Source organism: Nematostella vectensis, chromosome 9, assembly GCF_932526225.1.
Source record: "Nematostella vectensis chromosome 9, jaNemVect1.1, whole genome shotgun sequence".
In the NCBI taxonomy this organism is placed as follows: domain Eukaryota; kingdom Metazoa; phylum Cnidaria; class Anthozoa; order Actiniaria; family Edwardsiidae; genus Nematostella; species Nematostella vectensis.
Window position 1 is genome coordinate 5,756,017 of NC_064042.1, and position 24,855 is coordinate 5,780,871.

General features: G+C 38.3%; 5 protein-coding genes across 8 annotated transcripts; 4 read left to right on the forward strand and 1 right to left on the reverse strand.

Moving 5' to 3' along the window:
* Nucleotides 1–205: 205 nt before the first annotated feature.
* LOC5501672 (ras-related protein Rap-2b) lies at nucleotides 206–1,560 on the reverse strand. The gene has a single exon (XM_001622886.3). It carries the CDS (start codon nucleotides 1,483–1,485, stop codon nucleotides 940–942), a length of 546 nt encoding a protein of 181 aa, XP_001622936.2. The 5' UTR covers nucleotides 1,486–1,560; the 3' UTR covers nucleotides 206–939.
* Nucleotides 1,561–1,805: 245 nt separating this feature from the next.
* Nucleotides 1,806–5,651, forward strand: LOC5501675 (trans-aconitate 2-methyltransferase). The gene is made up of 2 exons (XM_001622895.3): nucleotides 1,806–1,943; nucleotides 3,856–5,651. The coding sequence occupies exons 1-2, from the start codon at nucleotides 1,938–1,940 to the stop codon at nucleotides 4,627–4,629; spliced, it is 780 nt and encodes a 259-aa protein (XP_001622945.2). The 5' UTR covers nucleotides 1,806–1,937; the 3' UTR covers nucleotides 4,630–5,651.
* A 1,639-nt stretch (nucleotides 5,652–7,290) lies between these two features.
* LOC5501674 (delta and Notch-like epidermal growth factor-related receptor) lies at nucleotides 7,291–14,869 on the forward strand. The gene is made up of 6 exons (XM_032369954.2): nucleotides 7,291–8,712; nucleotides 10,854–11,324; nucleotides 11,662–11,744; nucleotides 12,225–12,459; nucleotides 12,801–13,026; nucleotides 13,389–14,869. The coding sequence occupies exons 1-6, from the start codon at nucleotides 7,302–7,304 to the stop codon at nucleotides 13,543–13,545; spliced, it is 2,583 nt and encodes an 860-aa protein (XP_032225845.2). The 5' UTR covers nucleotides 7,291–7,301; the 3' UTR covers nucleotides 13,546–14,869.
* A 907-nt stretch (nucleotides 14,870–15,776) lies between these two features.
* LOC116608909 lies at nucleotides 15,777–23,817 on the forward strand. Of its 3 annotated transcripts, XM_048732859.1 has the most exons (5): nucleotides 15,777–16,017; nucleotides 16,165–16,318; nucleotides 16,881–17,011; nucleotides 17,237–17,480; nucleotides 18,104–18,581. In XM_048732859.1, the coding sequence occupies exons 3-5, from the start codon at nucleotides 16,961–16,963 to the stop codon at nucleotides 18,343–18,345; spliced, it is 537 nt and encodes a 178-aa protein (XP_048588816.1). In that variant the 5' UTR covers nucleotides 15,777–16,017; nucleotides 16,165–16,318; nucleotides 16,881–16,960; the 3' UTR covers nucleotides 18,346–18,581. The 3 variants fall into 3 exon arrangements, with proteins under 3 accessions (XP_048588816.1, XP_048588815.1, XP_032225854.2); XM_048732858.1 differs by lacking the exon at nucleotides 16,165–16,318 and having other exon boundaries at nucleotides 15,785–16,017; XM_032369963.2 differs by lacking the exons at nucleotides 16,165–16,318; nucleotides 18,104–18,581 and adding an exon at nucleotides 23,345–23,817 and having other exon boundaries at nucleotides 15,797–16,017.
* Nucleotides 20,056–22,760, forward strand: LOC125572387 (motile sperm domain-containing protein 1-like). Of its 2 annotated transcripts, none has more exons than XM_048732860.1 (4): nucleotides 20,056–20,189; nucleotides 20,706–20,975; nucleotides 21,338–21,413; nucleotides 22,511–22,760. In XM_048732860.1, the coding sequence occupies exons 2-4, from the start codon at nucleotides 20,819–20,821 to the stop codon at nucleotides 22,737–22,739; spliced, it is 462 nt and encodes a 153-aa protein (XP_048588817.1). In that variant the 5' UTR covers nucleotides 20,056–20,189; nucleotides 20,706–20,818; the 3' UTR covers nucleotides 22,740–22,760. The 2 variants fall into 2 exon arrangements, with proteins under 2 accessions (XP_048588817.1, XP_048588818.1); XM_048732861.1 differs by having other exon boundaries at nucleotides 20,706–20,969.
* Nucleotides 23,818–24,855: the final 1,038 nt, after the last annotated feature.

Consider the following 24,855-nt stretch of genomic DNA (forward strand, 5'->3'; position numbering starts at 1 on the left):
GTTTCACAAAGGTAGTTAAGTTTGAAAATGGTTACAATCCATATGTATCCAAGTAATAACAATCCACATCTCAAATTACTCTTTCATGAAATTAGCATGAAAATTGGGGTGGGATGAAATTTTCTTTAGTTCATTTCAAAGCTATAGCATGCAAAACAATATAGCAACATGAATAAAAAAACAATAACATGAAAGTCAATAACAATATTATTAAACTATTCATTTAATGTCTTGCTAAAAAAAATACAAAATGGGTAAGAAATTATCAAAATCAAACCCAGGTTGGAAAAATAAATATATATAAATCATGCAGCACCACTGTTGAGAAACAAGCCAATTACTATGCATCACTGTGTTTGCGAGAGATTAAACAGATTTTAAACAAAAGCATTGTAAAACACTTTGCTCAAATAAAGTTTTGAGTATCAGAAAAGGCAAAGACACTTGAAGTATTCTGTCTAGGAGTGTTAAAAATCGTGTAATAAAGCACATTCAATGTGCAACACACCCAAAGATGCTTCAATTAGACAAGCAACTACTATTACAGACTATCACAAAAATCTAGAATTTTACAATGAATAATCCATATTAACATTGAATTGTTTATCTATAAATATTCTTTTAAAAACGTATGCAGGATCTAAAATGACCCTTCGCCTGATTTCAAAATTGATTGAGAACCACAATAAGCCTAACAGATTGTTGTTGGCAAAATGTCTATTCCTTCATTTCTTCCGTGTTGGATAGAATATTCTAGTCACGAGATTTATTGCTGAAAGGCTTCTTGTGTACATGGGAAGATGTGTATCCGATTCGTAAGCTGAAGACATCCAAGTGTCGAGAAAGTAGAGAATGATTTTAGCTCTTGAATATCTAAGGACTTTGGAGTATTGTGTGATCGAACCGTGTGATCCATATTAAATCGCGCTAAGCCAACAATTATAGTATAGTACAGCATCCCTTATTTCGACCAGAACCAGTTCCTGTCGTCTTCATTCTACGAACAACTTCAGCGAACACTTTGTCTACATTGCTTCTGGTTTTAGCTGAGGTTTCATAGAATGGACAGCCCCATGCTTCTGCGAGATCTTTCGCTTCACCTACCGAAACCTCTCGTTCGTCGTAAATATCACTCTTATTCCCTACCAAAACAATCGGCACATTCTCGCTTCCTTTCACTCGTAGGATCTGTGCCCTCATCGGCTTTAAGTCGGCAAATGTTTGTCTGTTGATTAGAGAGTAGACTAAAAGGAATCCTTGTCCATTCTTTATGTATAAATCTCGCATAGATGCAAACTGCTCAGTGCCTGCAGTGTCTAGAATTTCCAAGATGGACGGATTATTGTCAACCTCTATTTCCTTACGGTAGAAGTCCTCAATCGTTGGGTCATATTTCTCGACAAATTGTCCAGTAACAAATTGCACAGTTAATGCAGACTTCCCAACGCCTCCTGATCCAAGCACGACCACTTTGTACTCCTTCATAGGGCTGTATTATCGACTGGACGCTAACCCAACAGGCAAAGGTCCGACAAGATCGATCGATTTCACACTTGCGGAAATGCAATCCTATAGCGATCTGTGGAATTTTGAGTGACCAAATACCTCCGGAATCATCTACGTAATACTTCCTTTACTCGGCCACATCTAACACTTTTAAGACATTCTAGTTTAGCACTTGAGAGACTTACGGCAAAGCTGAAAATGCACAACTAACACAGCGACAGAACGCTTGATCGGTAAGGCGTGGCACGACCGCGGGGCAGTATGGGTATTTACATTGCGTGACGGACGGCCATCTTGAAAATTGCCCGGAATAGTCAAATTTACTTCCCGCTGCGTTGAAGGAGTTTAGTGAACCATTGACATATTTGGAACCATAGGGTCACTCTCATATCAAGAAGGAACTTTGACCAAGAAGGAAATTTTATCTAGAAATGGAGGTAAGGTGCTATGATAAAACTAGACCCTGCGTTCAGGGTTGACTGGGATCTGTAATTTGTTTGGGCCCTGTTGCGATATGTATGACAAAGATGCTACTACCCAACACCTTTGGATATAACAAAAATATATGTATAATCTTGTTTTTTATTGTAAATGCCATATCACAACACTGATTGGGGCAAGAAAGGTAAGAAGCATCATCTCTTGAGGTGGGGTTGGACTTGTTAAGCAGGTTAAGTAGATGGAGCTGATTGCAGTGTAAAAATCTTACAAATACTTTCCCCGCAGCAGAGATAGCACATGTTATAGCATATACATATCATTTAAAGCACTGGAAAGACAACACCAGGCTCTAGATTTCGTTGAAAATGTTCCATAAAATTAAAATGACATTCAATGAGGGATAAAGTTATTTTAGGAAGAAAACAAAAATTATCTACTTAAAGGAAGGACCAAATACCAAAATAACTTTCATAGTTTTACATATATCTTACACTACACATGGCTACTGACATGTTTACCTCTAAAAAAGTTACGAAACCAAAGCAGCAGGCTTAAGCTTTCCTAGCTGAGTTACTTACTAAGCTTATACTTACAATATTTTTTTTACGAATATTGATGAAAACTGCTCGATATTCTGTTGGAACTTGTCTCAATTTACACATGCTCTACTTATTGAAATCTTCATGGTGAAAAAATCATGACATTCAATGAGAGAGATCAAGATATAGTAAGAAAACAAAATTTGTCTTATTGGTAGCCGGTCAAGTGTCGTGATGTAAGGTTATCACTTTTTTGGGAATCATTTAACTTATAGCGATTTGTAGGAGATGATTTTTATCAATAAGCTACAAAATATTTCCACTTAGATTAAATAATAAAGGTAAATACCTCAAGTCCATTCATGAGTTTCCAGAGAACATTTATTTTCGTCTTGAAGTAAACTGTATTTGTCTAAAGCAGGCAATAGACGACCATGGTACAAAGGTTCTTGGGTTATTGCACAACTTTGGCCATATCGCGAGCAGAAAAAAAACAGTTGCATTTTATGACTGGGCTACCACAGGTATCCCAGTACAAATGCGGTAAAAAGCTTGAACAGCTGTACAGCCTGGGTAATACCATTGCCATGGGTAAGGGAATAAATTGTACTGGGGGGTGGGGGCGGATGCAAGGGAGGGGGGGTAATCCATCCCCCATTTTGATGAGTTTCTGATGTCTTAAGGGGACTCTAAATAGGTAGGGGTGGTTGTCATGCCTTTTTGGGTATAAAATTCTACCAACTGATGGCTATCCCTTAGGTGGTGTTCAATTTTTTTTTCTTCTGCTTTCCCTTAAAAGGGGTCTCATGCCAGTGGATCATCACATTCTAATAACAACTGGGCATAAAGATAGTCAGAAAAGAGATGAAATGTGTTTGTTTTAGTACTATTAAGAGTTAAAAAGACTTCGACTTAATGTGTAAAGAATTCCTGTTGACCATACTCTAAATGCTGTTAAAATTTTCTTGACAGTCACCCCTTCTGCTTTTATAGGAGCCCCAACATGAGTCACAAAGCTTCTTTTGTTTGGTAGAACAAATCATGATTAAAAAAAAGCTGTATTTGTCCTCTGGGAATGGTTATTACACTGCACTTCTGGAGAGGGACATGTGAATTTCCTGTGAGAAACCTGTGTAAAAACCTCCGAATTTTACAGGTTTCTCACAGGTTTCTCACAGGTTTTTCACAGCTTTGAAATTTCCGAAATGGGTAGACTTGGGCATGTTCCCATTTTTGTGACCCTATTTCAGAGCATGATATATTCTTTAGAATTGTGCATATTCCTAGAAAATGAAAGAAAAGAAATGATTTTTTGGTGTGGTGAAATTCCTTAACCATTGTAGTCACTGTAAAACTGTTATTGTTTCAGAACATCCAAGAAAAGCTTGCAGCACATCACTACAAGGATTTATCAATTTTCCAAAAAAAAGTTGCAAACCAAATTTTTCCTAGCTTACCATTTGTAACAGCCAAATTTGTTCTCGATCTTGGTTGTGGAACTGGTGATGTAACTGGTGCAATGGCAGCAAATTTCCCAAATGATGCATCAATCATCGGCATAGATCCCGACAAGTACAGAGTTGAGCTGGCAAAGTCAAAATATGATCACTGCAGCAATGTTCAGTTTTTACAAGGAAGTGCTGAAAGCTTTCCACATTTGGGAGAGGAGTATTATGATCTTGTGTTTAGTAACTTTGTACTTCATTGGATTCCTCAGAGAACTAAGGCATTCAGGGATATCTATGACAGCCTTAAACCTGGGGGTATGCTCGTGATGGTTTATGCCACTAGAGAAACCCAAGACCCAGACCTCAATCCATATTATAAATGGTTAACTTCTGTAGCTAAACCAGAAGAATGGAAAAAGTTTTATATGACAAACAAAGTACATGAGCTTACTCTAGAAGTTGTGTGTAAGGAGTGCTCCGGTGCTGGCTTTAAAATAATATCTAGTACCCCAAGCACTATAACTGCCATGTATGCCACTGTTGATGTAGCAGCAAATTATGTCTATGGTGCTACTCATGGTGTGGTGGATATTAGAGAGGTTGTCAAAGATACCTCATCTTCCTTGCCTCCTCTGGATAAAAATGGTGAAGTGGTAAGGGAAGTTTATTATGGTATACTGTTTGCAATAAAATAGTATATTTAACTTAAACCTGTAAACTTTTATATGTCACTTTTACTGCAAGTATATAAAATCAACTCTTGCCTTAGTTCTTATTTATCATGTTTGTTGTTCATAACAAAAGAGAAAGCCATATAGAAGTTTCTTAAATGTTGAGATTTTTTCTAAAGTAAAAACCTGCTAGACACTTTTAAATTCGGTAATTATGTAAATTAATATAACCAAAAAAGAATAATTAAGAATGTCAATTATTTTGTTCATGTAAATGTATTATTTGTCATGTATTGATATCATTTGTCATGATTACAATGTTTGTAAGTAATATTATTAAAAGAAAACCTAAATGTCATAATATTTCATTAAAGACTGTCAGAGACAGGTGGATTTAAAATGGTAGCTTCAAATATTTTCCAATGCATATTTAAGATTTACTGTAAGGGGGTGAGGGTAGTTCTAGGGGGTTTAACAGGGTTTTATCTACTCCTCTTATTTTTTAGTATCTTAATTTTCCTATCTAACCAAAAAAAAAGGTCAAATTTTATTATATTTCACACTGCAAAAAAACAAGCAGGCCTCACAATCCTTCAAGGATTTATCAAATTCCAAAAAGAAGTTGCCAACCAAGTTCTTCCTTACTTGTCTCATGTGAAAGCCAAACTTGTATTGGATATTGGATGTGGTTCTGGTGATGTAACTGTTGCCATGGCTACTGTCATTATTTATCGTGGGGGGAGGGCTCTGATTTTTTTAAAATAGGCACAGGCTTACCAACCTCTCAGTCAGTCTCCAGTCAATCCCAGTACTTACTAGCTCGAATATTTTCACGATTGATCACCCCCTAAATTGATTGATTGGAGACTGACTGAGAGGTTGGTAAGCCTGTGAAATAGGCGAAAAAAGGGCCCTCCCCTTTTTTCACACACGAAAAAAATTAGGACCCTCCCAAGCCATAGGGTAAAAAAAATGGGACCCCCTCACCCAATACAAAAAAATTACCCAGAAATGTGTCTGTAATAAACACTCGTGTGAACATGAAATTCATGGATACGTTTGTTTGTCAAATGAATATAGATTTCTAGGGGAAAACGAGATTTATAATGTCAGAGACATGGGTCGGGAGTGCTAGTGTTTAGAGTGCTGTATTCCTTTAGCAGATAAAAGTTATGTCTTTGTTTTCAGCGGCGTGGCCATTTTAACAACAAAGTGTACAAAAAGGCATATAAGACATTTTCCCCAGTATTTTAATAAAATACACTATACATTTAGTGCATTCTTTGCTGCTGGAAGGGGTGAGGGGGCTCTGTACAGGACCCAAAATGATCCCAGGACCCGAAACGATCCCCAAAAGTTCCCCAACTGATCCCAGGACCCGAAACGATCCCCAAAAGTTCCCCAACTGATCCCGGGACCCGAAACGATCACCAAGAGTCTCCGAAATGAACCCCAAGGAAATGGAGTAATGGACAAACAAAAGGAATGTGGAAGGAATGGCTTTTAGTTTTAAAAACATGAAACATTTTAGCGTTATATTTATGTTACTATCAGGAAATTTACATTAACTAAAACGCGGGAAATACAGTGGTTGAGTCAGAAATTGGGGTCAAATGACAATTCCCGTGATTTGAAGAACCAGGCGTGAATAAATCATTTATAGATAACAAGACCTGAAAGAAAGTCCCTACATCGATCCACAGATAAAACCAAAGGTTGTTCTTAAGGTTACTTTTGTGCATGTTTGTTTGTATTCGGTGAATGAAAGACCTATCACGAGACCATGCAGGGTTGTACGGCCAACTACATAAAGGAATTTCAAAACTCACATAAATATTGCTTTCAACTAGAGCCACATCTTGCAACGGTAGTAAAAGGGTTGTTAGAGTGCATTACTCAGTGAGCTATTGTCATTCCGCCATCTTTTTCGGCCAAACCGGCGGAAAAATAGTAATACATATTTTCTGGAAAGCAATGAGTAAGGAAAAGTGTACCGTAATAAAACATAACAAACCAAATAAAGAAAAAAAAGTAAACTTAAAACAGATAAATTGACTGTGCTTTTTTTACCCCCCCCCCCCCCCCCCCTCCTCCGTTCCCCCAGGAAATCAAGGATACGCCTCTAATTCTCTAAGGTGATTTTTGTGGGCAAATAAAGTATAAAAGCAACAAAGGCAGTCTATTAAAAGCGCCGGTCTTTCGCCCAAATTACAGTAGGCCCTGGAAAAAAAAGGCGGCTATTTTTTTTTACTCGTTCCATAAACAAAGCAGAAAACATGTTCCCCTGACAAAAGATACTAATTTGTCAAAATAATGATGAAAGACCAAGGGCGTAACCAGGGGGCCCAGTCCCCCCTTCTAGCAGCCAAAAATACAGTAAATGTATGAGACGACATTATCTAAAATACAGGTGAAAATGCCTTAAAAAGGGCCTTTTGGTCCCCCCTCCTGTTAAAATCCCGGCTACGCGGCTGAAGAATTCATACTTTCTGTTCAGAAACAAGGTGCTTAAACTACTCAGCTGGTTCCATGTGCTAGAACACTTTACAGGTCAACATCGATTGTGTGCGTATTGCACGCTGGGCTGGGCACATCTGCCGTTACCAGTCCATTATTTCGCGCTATAAATATCCATTGCATTATACAGCATACGATGAGCGCTGATTGGCTAATCGACGAGGCGACTCGAATCTCCCATGACGATAGCACGCGTTCCATCAAAAGGCACAAGAATCAAAACGAAAAACATTCCACGACTGAAAATGGCCCGCTATGGGTTAACATTCGCGATAAGCGTTGTGTTTCACTCGTGTCTCGTGCTTTCCAGCAAACATAACGTCGATCAAAATGTGTGTTTGCCGAATCCCTGCACGAATGGTGGCTTGTGCAGTGTGAACGGGACAAATTTCCTCTGTGATTGTCCACAAGGATATCGCGGAGATAGATGTGAAGTTCGACCTGGACAGTGCCTAACCAACCCTTGTGTCAACGGCATTTGCGAGTTGGATAGCTTGGGCAATCCTAGATGCTTTTGCATTCCTGGTTTTGCTGGAAGGTATTGTGATATCGACGAAGATGAATGCGCGTCCTCGCCTTGCCGAAATGGCGGATTGTGCATCGATCAAGTCGATAGCTATAAATGCTCTTGTAAACAAGGAACCTTCGGCTTGAATTGCGAGCTGTTGGAGGAGGACGTCCAAAAGTGTGTGAAGCAGTGCGAGGGGGGAATATGTTGGCGTAACGAGAGCAAGATTTTCCAAATTGAATGGGGTTATGGGGACATGCTTTGCAATACTCATCATTCTTGTTTTGGCGGTGCAAACAATTCGCATTCTATAACGACAGATGACTTCTTCATAGACGTTCAGCTATTACCACAGCAACTACAAATAGGAGATAGTCTGAACTTCTCCATGGATGCAAACATGGCACCGTACGTCCCGGGAATCAGGCCGTATCTGACAGGAAAAGAGGAATTTTACCATTGCAACCAAACGAATGGTACTTTCTTGAGTGAAGATCCGTTGGGCACGATACTTATCACTGAAGATACCCTCAGTAAAGAAGGCATTTATCACTTTATCGACAACGTAGATACTACATTCCGATGCGAATTTGGTCTCCGGTTGAACGTTAGCGTAAAATCCAACAAGTGCATGGAGCCTGGAAGTTCAGTGTATTGTTCAAACCATGGCCAATGTGTGACTAATTTCAGCATGAGTTCCTATCAGTGTAAATGTTGTGGAGGGTTCAGAGGAGAATTTTGTGAAAAAGAGGACCATTGTTTTTCCAAGCCCTGCAAAAATGGTGCCACTTGTAAAAACAAGGAGGGGGACCCCCGTCACTTCTACACATGCACCTGTGCACCAGGGTACGAGGGGCGTGACTGTAGTAGGGTGATAGACATGTGTGTGTCAAATCCTTGCAAGCTTAATGCTGCCTGCACACCCCTTGTCAATGACTTTCACTGTTCATGTCCAAGAGGTTATACTGGGAAAACATGCGACACCGAACTGAATGCCTGTAGTTCAAGCCCGTGTGAAAATAACAGCACCTGTGTCAATAAGTTGGATACATTCAAGTGTTTCTGTACTCCTGGATATACAGGTTTGTATATTTATTAGTACCAGTAAATACATGTGAACTGCCATCTTGGAATTTTAAAAATACTACTAAAAATATATTGTAAGGTTGCCTTCTTATCCAAAATAAACTAATGGCATAAAAATAATAACAAAATTTAGTATGTTAATAATGTGGTCATCATATTCATTTTTGATACAGAATCGCACACATCAGCAGATTTTAAGGTTTGATAGAAATCTTTTAAGCCCTCTTTCAATTCCCAAATGTTTTTGTTGTTAATTGGTTTTTGGCAGATTTCCATGATTTCCTCATTAGACATATATGCTATCTGTAAAACCTCATCAATCAAAGTTTTATGAAATTATGTCTTCTATGGAAATAACAGTTTGTGTGAATTAAGATGGTAGAATAACAATTTATCATGCTTCATGTCCATCTGGTTTTGACAAATAGTTCTCACAAGTGTGTCCATGTTTTTCACAAAACACACACTGGTAGATGATTTGATACCTGCTTCCTTGCCTGAAAGCTACATAATTAGTTAAGAGACTTCATTATCTATTAAATTAGTGGTCAAACCGTCCTTGTCATTGATTGGTCGGTGCTAAGTAGGGTTAGACATACCTGCTACCACTTTAGCAGGTACTATATGAAGCAAGCATGCATATCCTAAAAGTTAATCTTCATTTGTTCATTTTTATAACTTGCAAATGTGCTCTATAATGGCTAAATGGGATGTTTCAATAATGGGTGCCTTACATACAATACACATTACTCACCATGGTCCATGTATTCTCATTCTGTTTACATTTTATATTTCTATATTTTTACTTAAAAACTTTTGAGGTCAAAACATAATAGCATTTAATAATAAGAATAGTAAATGGTTTACGTGGAGAATAGTAAATGGATACGTAAAGTAAATGATTTGTTAAAGTATGAACTGATAACAAAAACCAAGAGCACCCAACGACGAAAATTTCACAACCAGCCTAAAATAAGTTAAGATACTGTTTTTATTCGTTTGCAGTCATTTTTATTTAATATAGAGCTTTCCTAGATATTTTCTATCTGTTTGGATTTGCTAGGCGAAATTACAGCCATCCAAAAAATCTAGATATCCCCAGGCAACCGAAACTCCTTCTAGGTAATGTCCCTTGTATACTCGCTCCCGAAAAAAATTTTAAAGCATGTCAGAAGTACAAGTCTCCCAAAAATGGTGATGGTGGTAACAAAAGCAACTCCAAAAATCATAGGTGATCCAGCTCTCTTCCCGAAGAACATAGGTGATCTAGAAATACATATTCTTAAAAAAGTAGACATTTCTTGGCCGGCCCTGAAATCCTTAGGTGACCTTGCTTCTGAACAGATATTTGACCGAAAATGGTCATTGGGTGCCCTTGAAAAACTAAGCAGGATCATAAAATAATGATTTTTATCAGATTTTTTCTCTTTTGATTTTTTTCTTTGAATTTATATATTTGGCACTTGCTGTGTTATGCAAATGTATACTGTTTACCATTGATTAATGATATGTATTGAGAAAAGTCTTTGTTTGGCCGTATGCGTTTGCTCTTGCCTGCAAAGCAGATATTTAAAAAAATTGAAAATGAAATCCAGTATTAAGTAAAGATTGCCAATTTATGTATCACAAACAAGTTATTTCAGTCGAGAGACAAATTTTTCATAATAACACACAAATACTTATGGTTAAAACAATGCACCCTGCTTGTGTTCAGGAGCAAATACAGAATAGAAATAAAACCAAGTTTCTATACTTGGATTCCACATTTATCTACTTAATTAATGATATCAAGGAGACAATTATGACACACAAAGTCTCACATTGCAACATTTTTAGAATAGGTGTATATATGCAGTTGGATAGATAAGAATTAAATCATTCATTTCTATTCTGAACTTATTGTGCTAGTCCATTTATGCCACAAGATATATGATAATGCATCATATCTCTATTCTGTACTCATTGCACTAGTCCATCCATGCCCCAGCTAGAGACGTGATAACTGAATCATATCTATTCTGTGCTCATTGCCCTAACCCATTTATACAGCTAGACACGTGATAATTGAATCATATCTCTGTTTTCTGCTCATTGCGCTATCCCATACTTGACGCCTGATTTTGTTTTTATTCACAAGGCTCCCACTGCGAGGTGAATATCAATGAGTGTGCATCAAGCCCATGTCAGTATGGCACATGTATTGACCTAATTGATGGCTACAGATGCTACTGCAAACCAGGGTTTGGTGGGACTAACTGTGGGCTAAACCTGAACGAGTGCCTTTCCAACCCCTGCTACAACGGCGGATTCTGTGTTGATGAAGAAAACAACTACAGATGTGATTGCGGGCATGGCTATCGGGGACGGCATTGCGAGGAAGATGTTGACCTGTGTAAGGAGGAGGGCTGGTGCGTAAATGCAATCTCCTGTAAGGATAATGGTAACAGTGTGGATTGCCAATGCAAGCCTGGATTCACTGGTGCTAACTGTGCCGTTGATATACATGACTGTGTGAATAACCCATGTATGAACGGCGGTACTTGCAAAGACAAGGTCAATGATTTTGAGTGCTTCTGCAAACCAGGATTCACTGGGAAAACCTGCGAACGTAAGTTTTAGTACTGCCCTCACTTTTAGACACACCTTATGTTGTTTTCCTTTTCACTAAATATTGGGCGATCCATCTAAAAACAACATAGACACTTTCAAATGTTAAGAATTTCCTTAATGCTCCTTTTCCTTTGATTGCTTTTCCAACAAGTGCTTTTATCCTTGGTCCAGAGAGAGAGCTAAAAAAGAAACTCAGATTTTAATTAATGATAATTTTATATTAAACATTTTAAGTAAGTGCTTGTACAAGTTATTTAAATGCTATTGATGTTATGTGTTTTGGCATAACAGGTCACACCACAATAATGTGTTATTAAAGGTTTTGTCGCATTCAGTTCTAGATGGATCAAGGACCACGTCCATACCTTCACAAGCGCTACGCCTACAACTACTAACAGAGGACTGCCATCTTCTAAAGGTATGATCAATCTAGACAACAGAGAGAGTTGATTAAACTTCTGTTATGCACTGACATCTAATATGAAAAGGAATGCCTATTGTATACTGTGCAATCCAGAGAGAATTGCCAAGTTGACTAAACTTCTGGTAATCAGTGGCTCCATATGTGAAAGGAAGGGATTGACACATAGATGCCAGACATATTTTTTAAATTTAGCAAACTTCTGGTAATCTGTGGCATCAAATATGGAAGGAAGTGCCTGACACATATTGAAGCAGAGATAAAATTAGAGTTAATTTAATCCTAATTGGAAAAAAGCAAGTTTGAGTTGGTGTGTGAGCACTGAGTTAGTATCTGGATGTCAGGAAACCGAGTGGTCAGGCAACTGACCCATCGGGATGCTTAATAATCTTGGATGATTGCCTAATGACTTTCATTGTAAGTACATTTTTTTTTCTTATTTTACATTGAAGTTTTGTTATTTCTATTTCCTCACAGGGCTCAGTTCTTGCCCAGAGCATTCTGAAGAACATCACTTCTCATGTGGCGGCTGCATGCAACTGTCCATTTACCAGTCGAAATGTTGAAGAGCAGACCATGAATATTCAGTGCAAAGACAGTATCAGTGCAATGTTCACCGTCCAGATTTCCCCTGTAGCGGGACACACCACCAAGGAACTTATTTGCAGCCTCTGGTCCCACCTTAACACTCATCGCAATGTACTGGAACTTGGTAGGTTACACTAGCTCTTCTAATAAAGTATTACAATTTTCCAATCTAGGATTTGTCTTTGTTTACAGTTAAAGAAGGCCAGTCACGGTGCCATTTTATGCTTCTGCCCAATGGCGAGTCTCTCAAAGAATCCATTTCCATCTGCTAATTTAAGCGAGTAACCAAGCTATTTTCAATCAAATATCGTCAATAACATATCAGACTACAATCTTAGATTATTATTTTAAAGTTTACTTGCAAATAAACCACTGTATTTTCAATAATAAACAATAACAAGTGTGGGTGGTATAGGTGTATTGTATTTGCTTGCCATTGATAGGGGATCTTTGTCTTTTCCACAGGCCATGACACGTTTATTGTTGGGATGTTAACCAACATGTCGTCCAAGTGTGCACCACGAGCGGGTGCTAAACCTCACGTCCCTGTGCATGTACCTGAGCCAAGCAGTAACCTGGCCGTCACCATTGGCTCTATCTGCGCCGTGGTAGGACTTGTGGTGGCTGCCATTGTGGTATGCTGTAGATGCCGCCATTCTCGGCCTCCCGCTGTCAAAAAATATCAACCCAGGTACTTCTACGAAATGAAATGTTAATGAAAATATTTACAGGACTCTTCTATCTACTTCTACTGCAAGTATTAAAGCCGCATTGTCACCGGTCGATTACGTAACAATCTCCAATGATTTTAAACGGTAAACGTAAGCAGTGAGCTTATTGGAAGTCTCTTCGAGGATGTGACTAAAAATTTAGAGCGGATGGCCTGTTTAACAGCGCGGATTCTAATAGATTATTTTGTCCTTTGTCGGTTGAGGTTTCCGTCGGCCCTCCAGAACTAAACTGGTGGCAATGCGGCTTTAATTTATATATTGTGATTTTTCTCTTCTATTTACTTCTCACTTCAAGTATTAATTGATATATTATGATTTTTAGGGTGGAAGATGAAATGATTAGCAATCTGAGTGGTGACTTGCTCTCCGCCGTTGCACCCACGCCCAAGTCGATGTACAGAACAAGTGGGGGGTACCACAACATGGCCTTCTCAGGCCGGTTCAACCCTGAGGATCCAATCAAGTCCAAACGAGTCTGAGACGTTGCGCTAGAGATGGGTGTACCAGAAGTTGGGAAGAGTCTGATAACGTAGAACTAGAGATGGAGTACCAGAATTCGGTTAGCTCTTGAAGCGCTTATTAGTCCGAAATTCGTGGAGTCAACAACCTGTTATTGAACGTAGTCGTTACCTGTCGAGATTTGTTGGTCTCAAGTACAAGTAGCTTGTCTTGAATACTATTTGCTGGTCTCGGTTACCAGATGACATCATCTAACAAAGCTGGAGCACGAGGGCACTGATTTCTAGAGCTCTGTCCATCGCCGGCCATCATTCCCGAGGTAGAATCAACGTTTGATGAAGAAACATAGACATAATAAGATCTCCTTTGAATGATTTCCCCCGGCTCGCTTTTGAGGAACAATCAGCGAAAGTAAAGTTACACTTTTAACTGAAGTTAAGTGGTACAACGGAAAGAACTATCATCTGGATCAACAGATGTAGAAAAACTGGTCGTTGATCGTACAATCAATAGCTATCACTCTTCAGCTAACCCATGTTTTACTCATGAGAGTGGTTTGTTAAAAAGTTGCCAGTATAGGTAAATATAGTTGCTTGTTTAGATATATTTATCTGCTTTAAAATTTATATCAAAACTGAAAAAGATCCTTGGTCCACATTGCTTAATGTTTTCTCTCCCTGTGTTACCAAAATGTCAATCGAACTTAAATCATTCCATTGATTCGCCAAAAAAAAAAAACTTTTAGCTAGATTTTGTTCGGTACGTATAAAAATGCAAAAAATAGAGACTTTGTCCTTGCGGAAAACAGTAGTAAAACCAGCATTTTTCAAAATAGTACTCAAACAGTAACAGGATCGAAATTTGCGATTGATTTAAAGTTATATATTGTTCCTTTATAAGGACCTAAAGTTTTTCGTGTGTTCTATTACGGAGCCAAACGCGAGTACTAACTCGCATCAATTGAAAGATTGAAGTTCGATTGAGTTTGATTACCCATCATTCCATTGATAACGCCATGATCCCCTGACTTGAAAGTCTGTTTATTTTAATACTAAAGAAGGAATATTGTGAATGAAGTTAACGTTTTTTACTTATTTTACTCATGTTTTTTACTCATGTTAAGTGAGTAGAATTAATATGTGATTATTTAGATTCGGTACTTAAAGATAACAAGTTGGTCGTAATAAATAGGTAAAGACGCTTGTTCGTGAAAACAGGTGATTTATCTGAATGTTACTACCGAGCTATCGTATCCCGCTTGTATATAGCTTGACAGATAAGATATTGTAGGGTTGTATAAAGGTTTTATATGGCATGGAAATTTCAATAAATTTACAGAATCGACCCTGGATATTCATTGTTTACCCCTCTCACTCGCGTTCCCGTCTTTTGCTAAGTCTTCCTGGCTGACCCGGAGAAAAAACGAGAGAGAAACCCAAGTAAAAATTAAAGTTATACCCAAAGTTCTCCGTCGTTACCCTAATCCTAGCATCCATCTCTGGCTAATTTAGGGCAAGCTTTTGGTGTTAATTTCGATTGAGCTTAGGAAATGAAAGATAAAACTTTATTTGTAGGTGGTTATTCAGAGATTCCTACACACAATGCGTTTTTCAATATTGAAAGAAAACAAAAGTGTGGCTAACGGGCAAAAATACTACTGTCCCTATCTCTGTTATGTACACCAATCCAAAAGCGAGAAGTTCTGACAACTCTAATAGATGCCCTTGTGCATTTTTAATAAACTTTGACAAGTCCACCGGATTCCATGTGAGTATCCTATCATGTCCATGTGCCAATCCAAAAGCGAGAAGTTCTGACAACTATAATAGATGCCCTTGTGTATTCTTAATAAACTCTGACAAGTCCACCAGATTCCATGTGGATATCCTATCCTGTCCATGTGCCAATCCAAAAGCGAGAAGTTCTGACAACTATAATAGATGCCCCGGTGCATGTTAAATAAACTCTAATAAGTTCACCGGGCTATAATTCGAATAGTGAATACGTTGTCAACGCGACACGTTGAGTAGGAGTAATTTAGGGTGAATTCCATAGCCAAGGCTGGTATTATTGCGATACTCTATACTGTTCTCATAGCAATTCTACCAAGACAAATTCAACAAAAGGGGGCAATTAGACTTGTTTATTATTAATAAGTAAAACCTACACCATCAAATGTATGAATTTAAAATAGAAATGATAAACTGGTATTTATCGCTACGAATATGTTAGTATCTATTTACCACCGTGCTTAAAATTCGAGTTAAATATATAGACGTCAATGGTTCAAGAAAAGGTTCTACAAAAATTTCAAGTAATCTTCAGGTGTCTAAATTGATCTCATTTATTCATCGGCTTCAGCCAATCACAGCACAGGTTTGCTTTTGGGAAATTGATATCCCGCACAAGTCAGCTTGCTCCTGCGGCTCCAGGATTTTAACGCAATTTCAGCATCATGGAGTTTAGAAAATGCCAACAGAACGGGACAAATGGTAAGAAAACAGCTAAGACAAACATCTTGCAAACCCTCTTGAAAATTTTTGTGCTTATATATCTTAATTTTTGGCGGAAATGTTTGTAAATACAAGATTGGATAGCTTGCGGTTTGACAAACTTGCAAAACTTTTTGATCATCATAGGTATTCTCCATGGAATTCTGTGCGGGTGATTTCCTTCTGCTGTTTGCTTCACTTCCATGGAACTTTGCGAGGGCTCTTTTGGAAGTTTAAGTTGTACTAGCACTAGATGGTGCTACAAATATCACCAAACACCATCATCCGTTAATTACCCAAGGTCTAACCAGCTAACATAACACCCCCTCTACAAACTTGGTGCTATACATACAAATAATAAAATAAAGCTGTCGTTGACAGCTTTCCCCCCATTTCTCTTAAAAGAAAGTAGATCGTGAATATGTTTTGTTTCCCGTATAGAATCGTCAAATTTCCGTGTCATATGAAGGAATTCATTTATTTGTTTACTTTTATGTGAACCCGAATATTTGTGCGTCTTCTTATTTGCAATGGCACTGTTTGAAGCGAGACCTCAAACTATTTTTTTTTACTTTAATTTTATCAAAAAAACTTCTTTAATACAGATTCATGTCCCTTAGTCATTCGCTGTTGATAATCCAATTAAAGTTTGTCCACCCAAGGATATTTTCCTTTTGGTTTTATAAGCAAGAGCTCAATCTTTTCGGTCTTCGCGTTTTTTTTAAATGCATCTTTATAAATACTTTATTGATTTTCCCTTGATAAAATCATCTCTTTTTAAAGGGATAGTTTAAAAATATATAGCGCAGAGATTTGTAATTTAAGGATTTGACATCAGTGACGTAATAACTTATCGTTGCCAGGGGTAACCGCCAACCACGGCCACCCTCAGTCGAACATAGTCCCCCGCGAAAAGCTCCCCCTGCTTGAGATTACAGATGACATGCCACATTGGCTCAAGTTCCGCCGAGTCGTAGAGAACGAGAAACGAAAGGTGGGCAACACACGTAATCAAATATTCAATATTCTTTATACATTGGATCCCTCTTTACTTGACGGCTAAATAAAATTGATGAGATATTTTTATGAATAAAAATAGATTTTTCCCGTGGTTTTTGTTTCCTTTGTCGTAGTTCCAAAACCTACTTATTTAATTGTCAGGCCAAAAGTGTATCTGTACCATATGTTATATTGCCTTGCCTTGTGTTCTTTTCACCAGAAAATGAACAAGGAGATTGACCAACAGAAAGAAAAGGAGCAAAACAAGTACAAAGGCGTGCCTTCCTGGAAAATCCCAGTACTTATCCAGAAAGAAGAGCAGCGCCTTCGCCAACTGCAGGCAGAAGAGGAGGTCAAGAAGGAAGAGATGACGCTTCGCGCGGAGTGGGACGCGCTGCCTCCATGGAAACAGCAGATACTGCTCAAGAAGGGATGCAACCCGCTTACCAAGAGGCGCGCGTCTGGTGAGCACGGGCACAAGGAATGTCCTGCACTGAACAGATGGTACCACCATCACGAGGAAAGCACCGAGGATCAGGCTACTAACCACTATACAGATCACGTGAACAGCACGTGACTAACATGCTATTTACACGTGATCACATGCACATACACTAAGACAAGAAACGCTAACCACTGTGCACACCACTTAGAACATGACATGCTACTCGCACGTGACCAAATACATACACAAGGACAACTAATAGTGTACAACCACGTGACTCTGACACGCAACTCAGCACTTGATCAGATGCACACACACTAAGACAAGAACCGCTTTCCACTTTGAGCACCACATAAACAGCACGTGACTGACATGTTACTCGCATGTGATCACATGTACACGCACATTTAGACAATTACTGTTAACGTTAAGTATCACTCGCAAAAATTCTTGTGACTAAATTTATTTGTAGCACATTAAGACACACATATTGGGACAACACGTGACTCAGCATGAAATGACAGAGAACAGCACGTGGCATAACTCGTTACTAATTATCTTGTCTTATACGCCTTTTGTAACTAATTATGATAATGTTCTGTTATACTAACCTATGATAACATATCGCTAATCTCTAACCAGCTACGATCGCCGTACCCCTGGCAAGCGGTAGTACAAGCACCAGTAGCACGAGCTCTTTGAACGGGTCAGCGGAAGAAGAAATTGAGAATAAAGAGACAACCGAAGACCTGGATACTCAGTTTGCAGATGACGCGTCGGAGAATGGGTACAGTGAAAGCTCGGTTGCTGAGTCGGAGCTCATCAGTGAAGGCATGGATACACAGTCTGCTCGCATGGATAATGACGAAATATCTAACGAATAAAAACTGATAAAAGCATGACGTCATAGATTGTATTTATCAATTCACATATGCACAGGGGCATCCGTAACTCGGCTTGTCCATTTTTATGTTCTATTGTTAAAAATAGAATGAAACACATGGTGTTATTCAATGTTACGTTGTTGTAGAGTATTTGTTAGCTAGTTTTTGGAAGTGTTCAGCTCATGAAACGAATCGTATAGAAAGAACATCTTAGTAAATAAAGTATTTTAACGATATGTCAACGCTTTCTGGTTCCATTCTCATATAACTCTCTTTGGGTCGACCAGTGCCTTGGCGCAACTTCTGGGAAGGGGCCTCAGGTATATTAAGGCCTGACTTTACAGGCTTATACGTTGAAAAAAAAAATCCTTCAATATCTCGGGGACACTTGGGGCTAATGAAACCAAACTTGGCAAGCACTTTATTCAAATGGATTTCTACATTTTGACAAATTTTGTTACTATGGCAACTGATTTAAGGTGGCTCGAGCGTAATTTTTCGATTTCTACTACTTCAATGGAAAATGGGGAATACAGAAGCATAGTGAATTTCCAAGGTAAATGCATATTTTCAATCCTTATAGCAGTCTTCTCTGTCCACATACAGCATTAATTGAAATACAAACGAAACTATGTTTCCATGGCACGTGACGCTGGACACGATTAAAAGACAGCATGATGTGGGGAATTTCATGACGATTAAAAATATACCATTTAAGGCTTTCTCTATTTTCATTGTGTATTCCTCGTTTTGAACGAAAAAATGTAAGTTGAGCCTTGAGCCTTTAAATTTGTTGCCATGGCACGTACTATGAAAAATCTTCGGACCGACATCAATGTTGTTTCAGGTGAAACTAATTGCAATATAACTTCTCTCAACGGAATTTGAACAAGTGATACAACCTAAAAGTCCCCAAAAATCCCTTTGGTGGAACATCCTGGAATGTATGTTTTTTTTTTCTATTTTGGAGCAAAACCACAGGGTATCCGCGTCTCTAAAACAGAAAAAATTGAAATACACGTCTCAATCAGTACATTTAAAAGGCCATTGGTCAAAGTTGATTTAAGACACAGTTTGGATATCTAAACAAAGCAAATTGCCCCTGTTGTATATCTTTTCCAAAAACCACAGGGTACCCGCGTCGAAAAGTTTTTAAGAATTGAAAATATAAGTCTGAATCAGAAAATTGCCAATAATTAAAGACACGTTTTGAGTATCGAAATAAAGCAAGTTGTCCATGTTATATCTTTATTTCAAATATTTTCTCCACAAATGTATCTCTGCATTCTTCACGGTGATAAACTTATATGTGACAGCAACTCAGTAGCTAGCCTATTCAATACATGTAATACAGCAGTGATTAGGAACACTTTTCTAGAGGTTTTACACCAGCCTTTTAAAAGCTAGTTACACTAATGAAACTGAACATCTAGCACTAGCTCGATCTTAATTGTATTTTGATTAAGCGCGTGACACTTTATTTTACCAACTTCCAGAGCAGAAGTAATTCAGAGGCCATCTCCTGAGATGATGATGATGTCTATAAGAAAAATTTTGATGCTCGCAAACAAGAAAATCCGGCGCCTAGCAAACAACAATGACCTCCGAGCGAGCTATTATCATCCGGGTATTTGACCCAGCATTCTATGCGATCGTCGACAATAATATCAACACACAAGATGGCGGCCTGGAGCTAACTCTACAACAGAGACAGAGAAAACAACAAAGCAAAGCCTTCATACAACCAAGAGGAGTGTTTACCTACCACTGTGTGACTTACTATCTGTGCCTGAGACATAACCGACGGCTGTGCGGCATAGTTTATTTCTTGAGGTTTCAGCAAGGTAATTTCTGTAAAGGGAATTTCTCAAAAGGGTTATTTTTCTATCAAATCATTCCCCTTCAGTGTCCTTTTATGTTGCGGTACCTTTTGTTTTTTTCTGTGATAAATTGAGCTCATTTTAGATGTTAACTTCTTTGTTTTTAAGGTGTGGATGATAGGGGATTCAACCTTTGTGGGTTTGATGTTTTGTTGAGTGGTAATTGCGTTGTTACCACCGTTGGCAAAACGCCCTTAAAATGAGTCTTGTTTTTTTTTTATCATTAATTCCTTGAAATGACACTTTATAAAATGAGACAAATGCACTACAATGCATCACTATAAGCTGGGAATATTTATTTAAATAAAAGTTTTAAAATAGGTTACAAAGAGCTATAATACCATAACTACAGCAGTTTCTTATCTCTAAGCAAAATGATGATTTAGACTGTAAATGTGTATAATGTGATCTAGAGATATTTTATGTGTTTAGTTTCATGGTGGTTGTAATGCAAGTATTCATCTGATGTTTTGTTTTCAGGTTCACAGATGAAAAATAGCTAGCTATATCACAAAGGGGTGTTTATAAGCCTTCGACTTATCATCGCACAAGGTTAATAATTCCTTGATTCACTGTTCCACTCGTGAAGGTTTATGAGGTCAGTACAGTCCTCTCACTTCACTGATGGATCCCTACCTGTCTTCGTCTTTCCTGACGCCCTGACATTCTACCAGGATGACCAGTCATCACATAAACAAGTTTTGACCGTCTACAATCCATATGAATTTACCCTTAAATTCAAAGGTACAGGTTAGCACTTTCTCTTGCCTTTCAAAATTAATAATACACAGGATGTAAGTTCATTGGGTTCTAGTCCAAACCAGTATTATGTGTTTCACAACGTTCTAGTATAAGAAGCTCAGACAGATTTAAGTAGAATTTCTGTCCTTTTGGTTTTGTATCCTATGATTCAGTCACAGATATATACTGCAAGTATGCATGCACAATCATCAATGTTGTTTGTTTTCACACACATAAAGAAGCCCTGACTTCACCATGTTTTGAGCATAGAAAAAGAATAATAAATATAACTTGATATGATGGTTGGCTTCTTGCTGAAGATCAGTCTGCCATTGCAATTCTCTCGTTTTTTCTCTTTTTTTTTTTACCAGTATTATGTACAGCTCCCGGTAGATACCTAGTTGTTGAAGCAGAAGGAATCATCAAGCCAAGATGCTGTGTGGACATGTAAGGCTTGAAGTTTAGGTGATAATTATGGTGGTGGTGATGATTGTGATGATGACGATGGTGTTGGTGAGGGTGATGATGGTGGTTGTGATGATGATTGTGATGACAGTTATTGTGTTGGTTGAGTATTGAAGCATTTACAATATTTAAAAGGTAATTACTGTCATGTATCTAGGGCCAAGATGGATTAAATCATTAGTAAAACAATAATGCAGTCGTCATACCTCACTCTCCACTGATACGTCCTGGGATTGAGCTTTGTTCAAGTTTGTCTCCAGAATCCTTTGCGGTAGTATTCAAGTATCACCATCCTGGGAAGGGCATTGAATGTCAAAATCCGCACCGCAAGGAGGCTTTGTCTTAAGCCCTTGCCCTTCGTGCCCCTCTTTTATAGGGGGGAGGGGAGGGGGCTCTTATTGTGGAGGGGGTGATAATTTAAAAAAAGGCGCTTATTCAAATCATTATGGGTAGATTACAGTGAACATGACTATATGACTATTTAGGTTGTGATGATGATGATGCTGATAGTGGTTGAGGTGTTGATGATGACATTGCTTATAGTGGTAATGATGGTGATCATGATGATGATAGTGGTTGTGGTGATGATGATGATATTGGTTGTGGTGATGATGATGATAGTGGTTGTGGTGATAATGATGATGGTGGTTGTGGTGATGATGATGATAGTGGTTGTGGTGATGATGATGATAGTGGTTGTGGTGATGATGATGATAGTGGTTGTGGTGATGATGATGATAGTGTTTGTGGTGATGATGATGATAGTGGTTGTGGTGATGATGATGATATTGGTTGTGGTGATGATAATGATAGTGGTTGTGGTGATGATGATAATAGTGTTTGTGGTGATGATGATGATAGTGGTTGTGGTGATGATGATGATAGTGGTTGTGGTGAGATGATGATGATAGTGTTTGTGGTGATGATGATGATAGTATTTGTGGTGATAATGATGATGATGATGATAGTGGGTTAGACAGCAGTTATGATGATGATGTTGGTGGCGGTGATGATAATGATGATGATATGACAGCCATACAGTTACAAATTAAAGCCTTCATTGAAATATGCTTTAACAGAGTAATACGGCACACAGCAGTGAAGACTACAGATCCTAACATTCAGGATAAGTTCAAGCTGCATGTGTTTAAACAAGGCACCAATAAACTTCTCGGCCAGAAAGAGGTGCTGTCCGTTTTGCTGCATAGCAAGAGTGCACCACAGGTCAGTTGCAGATACACAAAAAGGGGGCGTGGTAGGGAAAGGGGACTTGTTGTTCCTAGTATGGCAGAAAGACCAATTTTTTAATAGGAAAGCAAATGTGGACGGAGAAGAGACTACTAACCACTATACAGATCACGTAAACAGCACGTGACTAACATGCTATTTACACGTGATCACATGCACATACACAAAGACAAGAAACGCTAACCACTGTGCACACCACTTAGAACATGACATGCTACTCGCACGTGACCAAATACATACACAAGGACAACTAATAGTGTACAACCACGTGACTCTGACACGCAACTCAGCACTTGATCAGATGCACACACACTAAGACAAGAACCGCTTGCCACTTTGAGCACCACATAAACAGCACGTGACTGACATGTTACTCGCATGTGATCATATGTACACGCACATTTAGACAATTACTGTTAACGTTAAGTATCACTCGCAAAAATTCTTGTGACTAAATTTATTTGTAGCACATTAAGACACACATATTGGGACAACACATGACTCAGCATGAAATGACAGAGAACAGCACGTGACAAAACTTGTTACTAATTATCTTGTCTTATACGCCTTTTGTAAATACTGTCTTTGTTTTGCCCTAGTGTAACTAATTATGATAATGTTCTGTTATACTAACCTATGATAACATATCGCTAATCTCTAACCAGCTACGATCGCCGTACCCCTGGCAAGCGGTAGTACCAGCACCAGTAGCACGGGCTCTTTGAACAGGTCAGCGGAAGAAGAAATTGAGAATAAAGAGACAACCGAAGGCCTGGATACTCAGTCTGCAGATGACGCGTCGGAGGATGGGTACAGTGAAAGCTCGGTTGCTGAGTCGGAGCTCATCAGTGAAGGCATGGATACTCAGTCTGCTCGCATGGATAATGACGAAATATCTAACGAATAAAAACTGATAAAAGCATTACGTCATAGATTGAATTTATCAATTCACATATGCATAGGGGCATCCTGGGCTTGTCCATTTTTATGTTCTATTGTTAAAAATAGAATGAAACACATGGTATTATTCAATGTTATGTTGTTGTAGAGTATTTGTTAGCTAGTTTTTGGAAGTGTTCAGCTCATGAAACGAATCGTATAGAAAGAACATCTTAGTAAATAAAGTATTTTAACGATATGTCAACGCTTTCTGGTTCCATTCTCATATAACTCTCTTTGGGTCGACCAGTGCCTTGGCGCAATTTCTGGGAAGGGGCCTCAGGTATATTAAGGCCTGACTTTACAGGCTTATACGTTGAAAAAAAAAATCCTTCAATATCTCGGGGACACTTGGGGCTAATGAAACCAAACTTGGCAAGCACTTTATTCAAATGGATTTCTACATTTTGACAAATTTTGTTACTATGGCAACTGATTTAAGGTGGCTCGAGCGTAATTTTTCGATTTCTACTACTTCAATGGAAAATGGGGAATACAGAAGCATAGTGAATTTCCAAGGTAAATGCATATTTTCAATCCTTATAGCAGTCTTCTCTGTCCACATACAGCATTAATTGAAATACAAACGAAACTATGTTTCCATGGCACGTGACGCTGGACACGTTAAAAAGACAGCATGATGTGGGGAATTTCATGACGATTAAAAATATACCATTTAAGGCTTTCTCCATTGTCATTGCGTATTCCTCATTTTGAACGAAAAAAATGTAAGTTGAGCCTTGAGCCTTTAAATTTGTTGCCATGGCACGTACTATGAAAAATCTTCGGACCGACATCAATGTTGTTTCAGGTGAAACTAATTGCAATATAACTTCTCTCAACGGAATTTGAACAAGTGATACAACCTAAAAGTCCCCAAAAATCCCTTTGGTGGAACATCCTGGAATGTATGTTTTTTTTTTTTCTATTTTGGAGCAAAACCACAGGGTATCCGCGTCTCTAAAACAGAAAAAAACTAAAATACACGTCTCAATCAGTACATTTAAAAGGCCATTGGTCAAAGTTGATTTAAGACACAGTTTGGATATCTAAACAAAGCAAATTGCCCCTGTTGTATATCTTTTCCTAATATTTCTGTATTCCAAAAACCACAGGGTACCCGCGTCGAAAGGTTTTTAAGAATTGAAAATATAAGTCTGAATCAGAAAATTGCCAATAATTAAAGACACGTTTTGAGTATCGAAATAAAGCAAGTTGTCCATGTTATATCTTTATT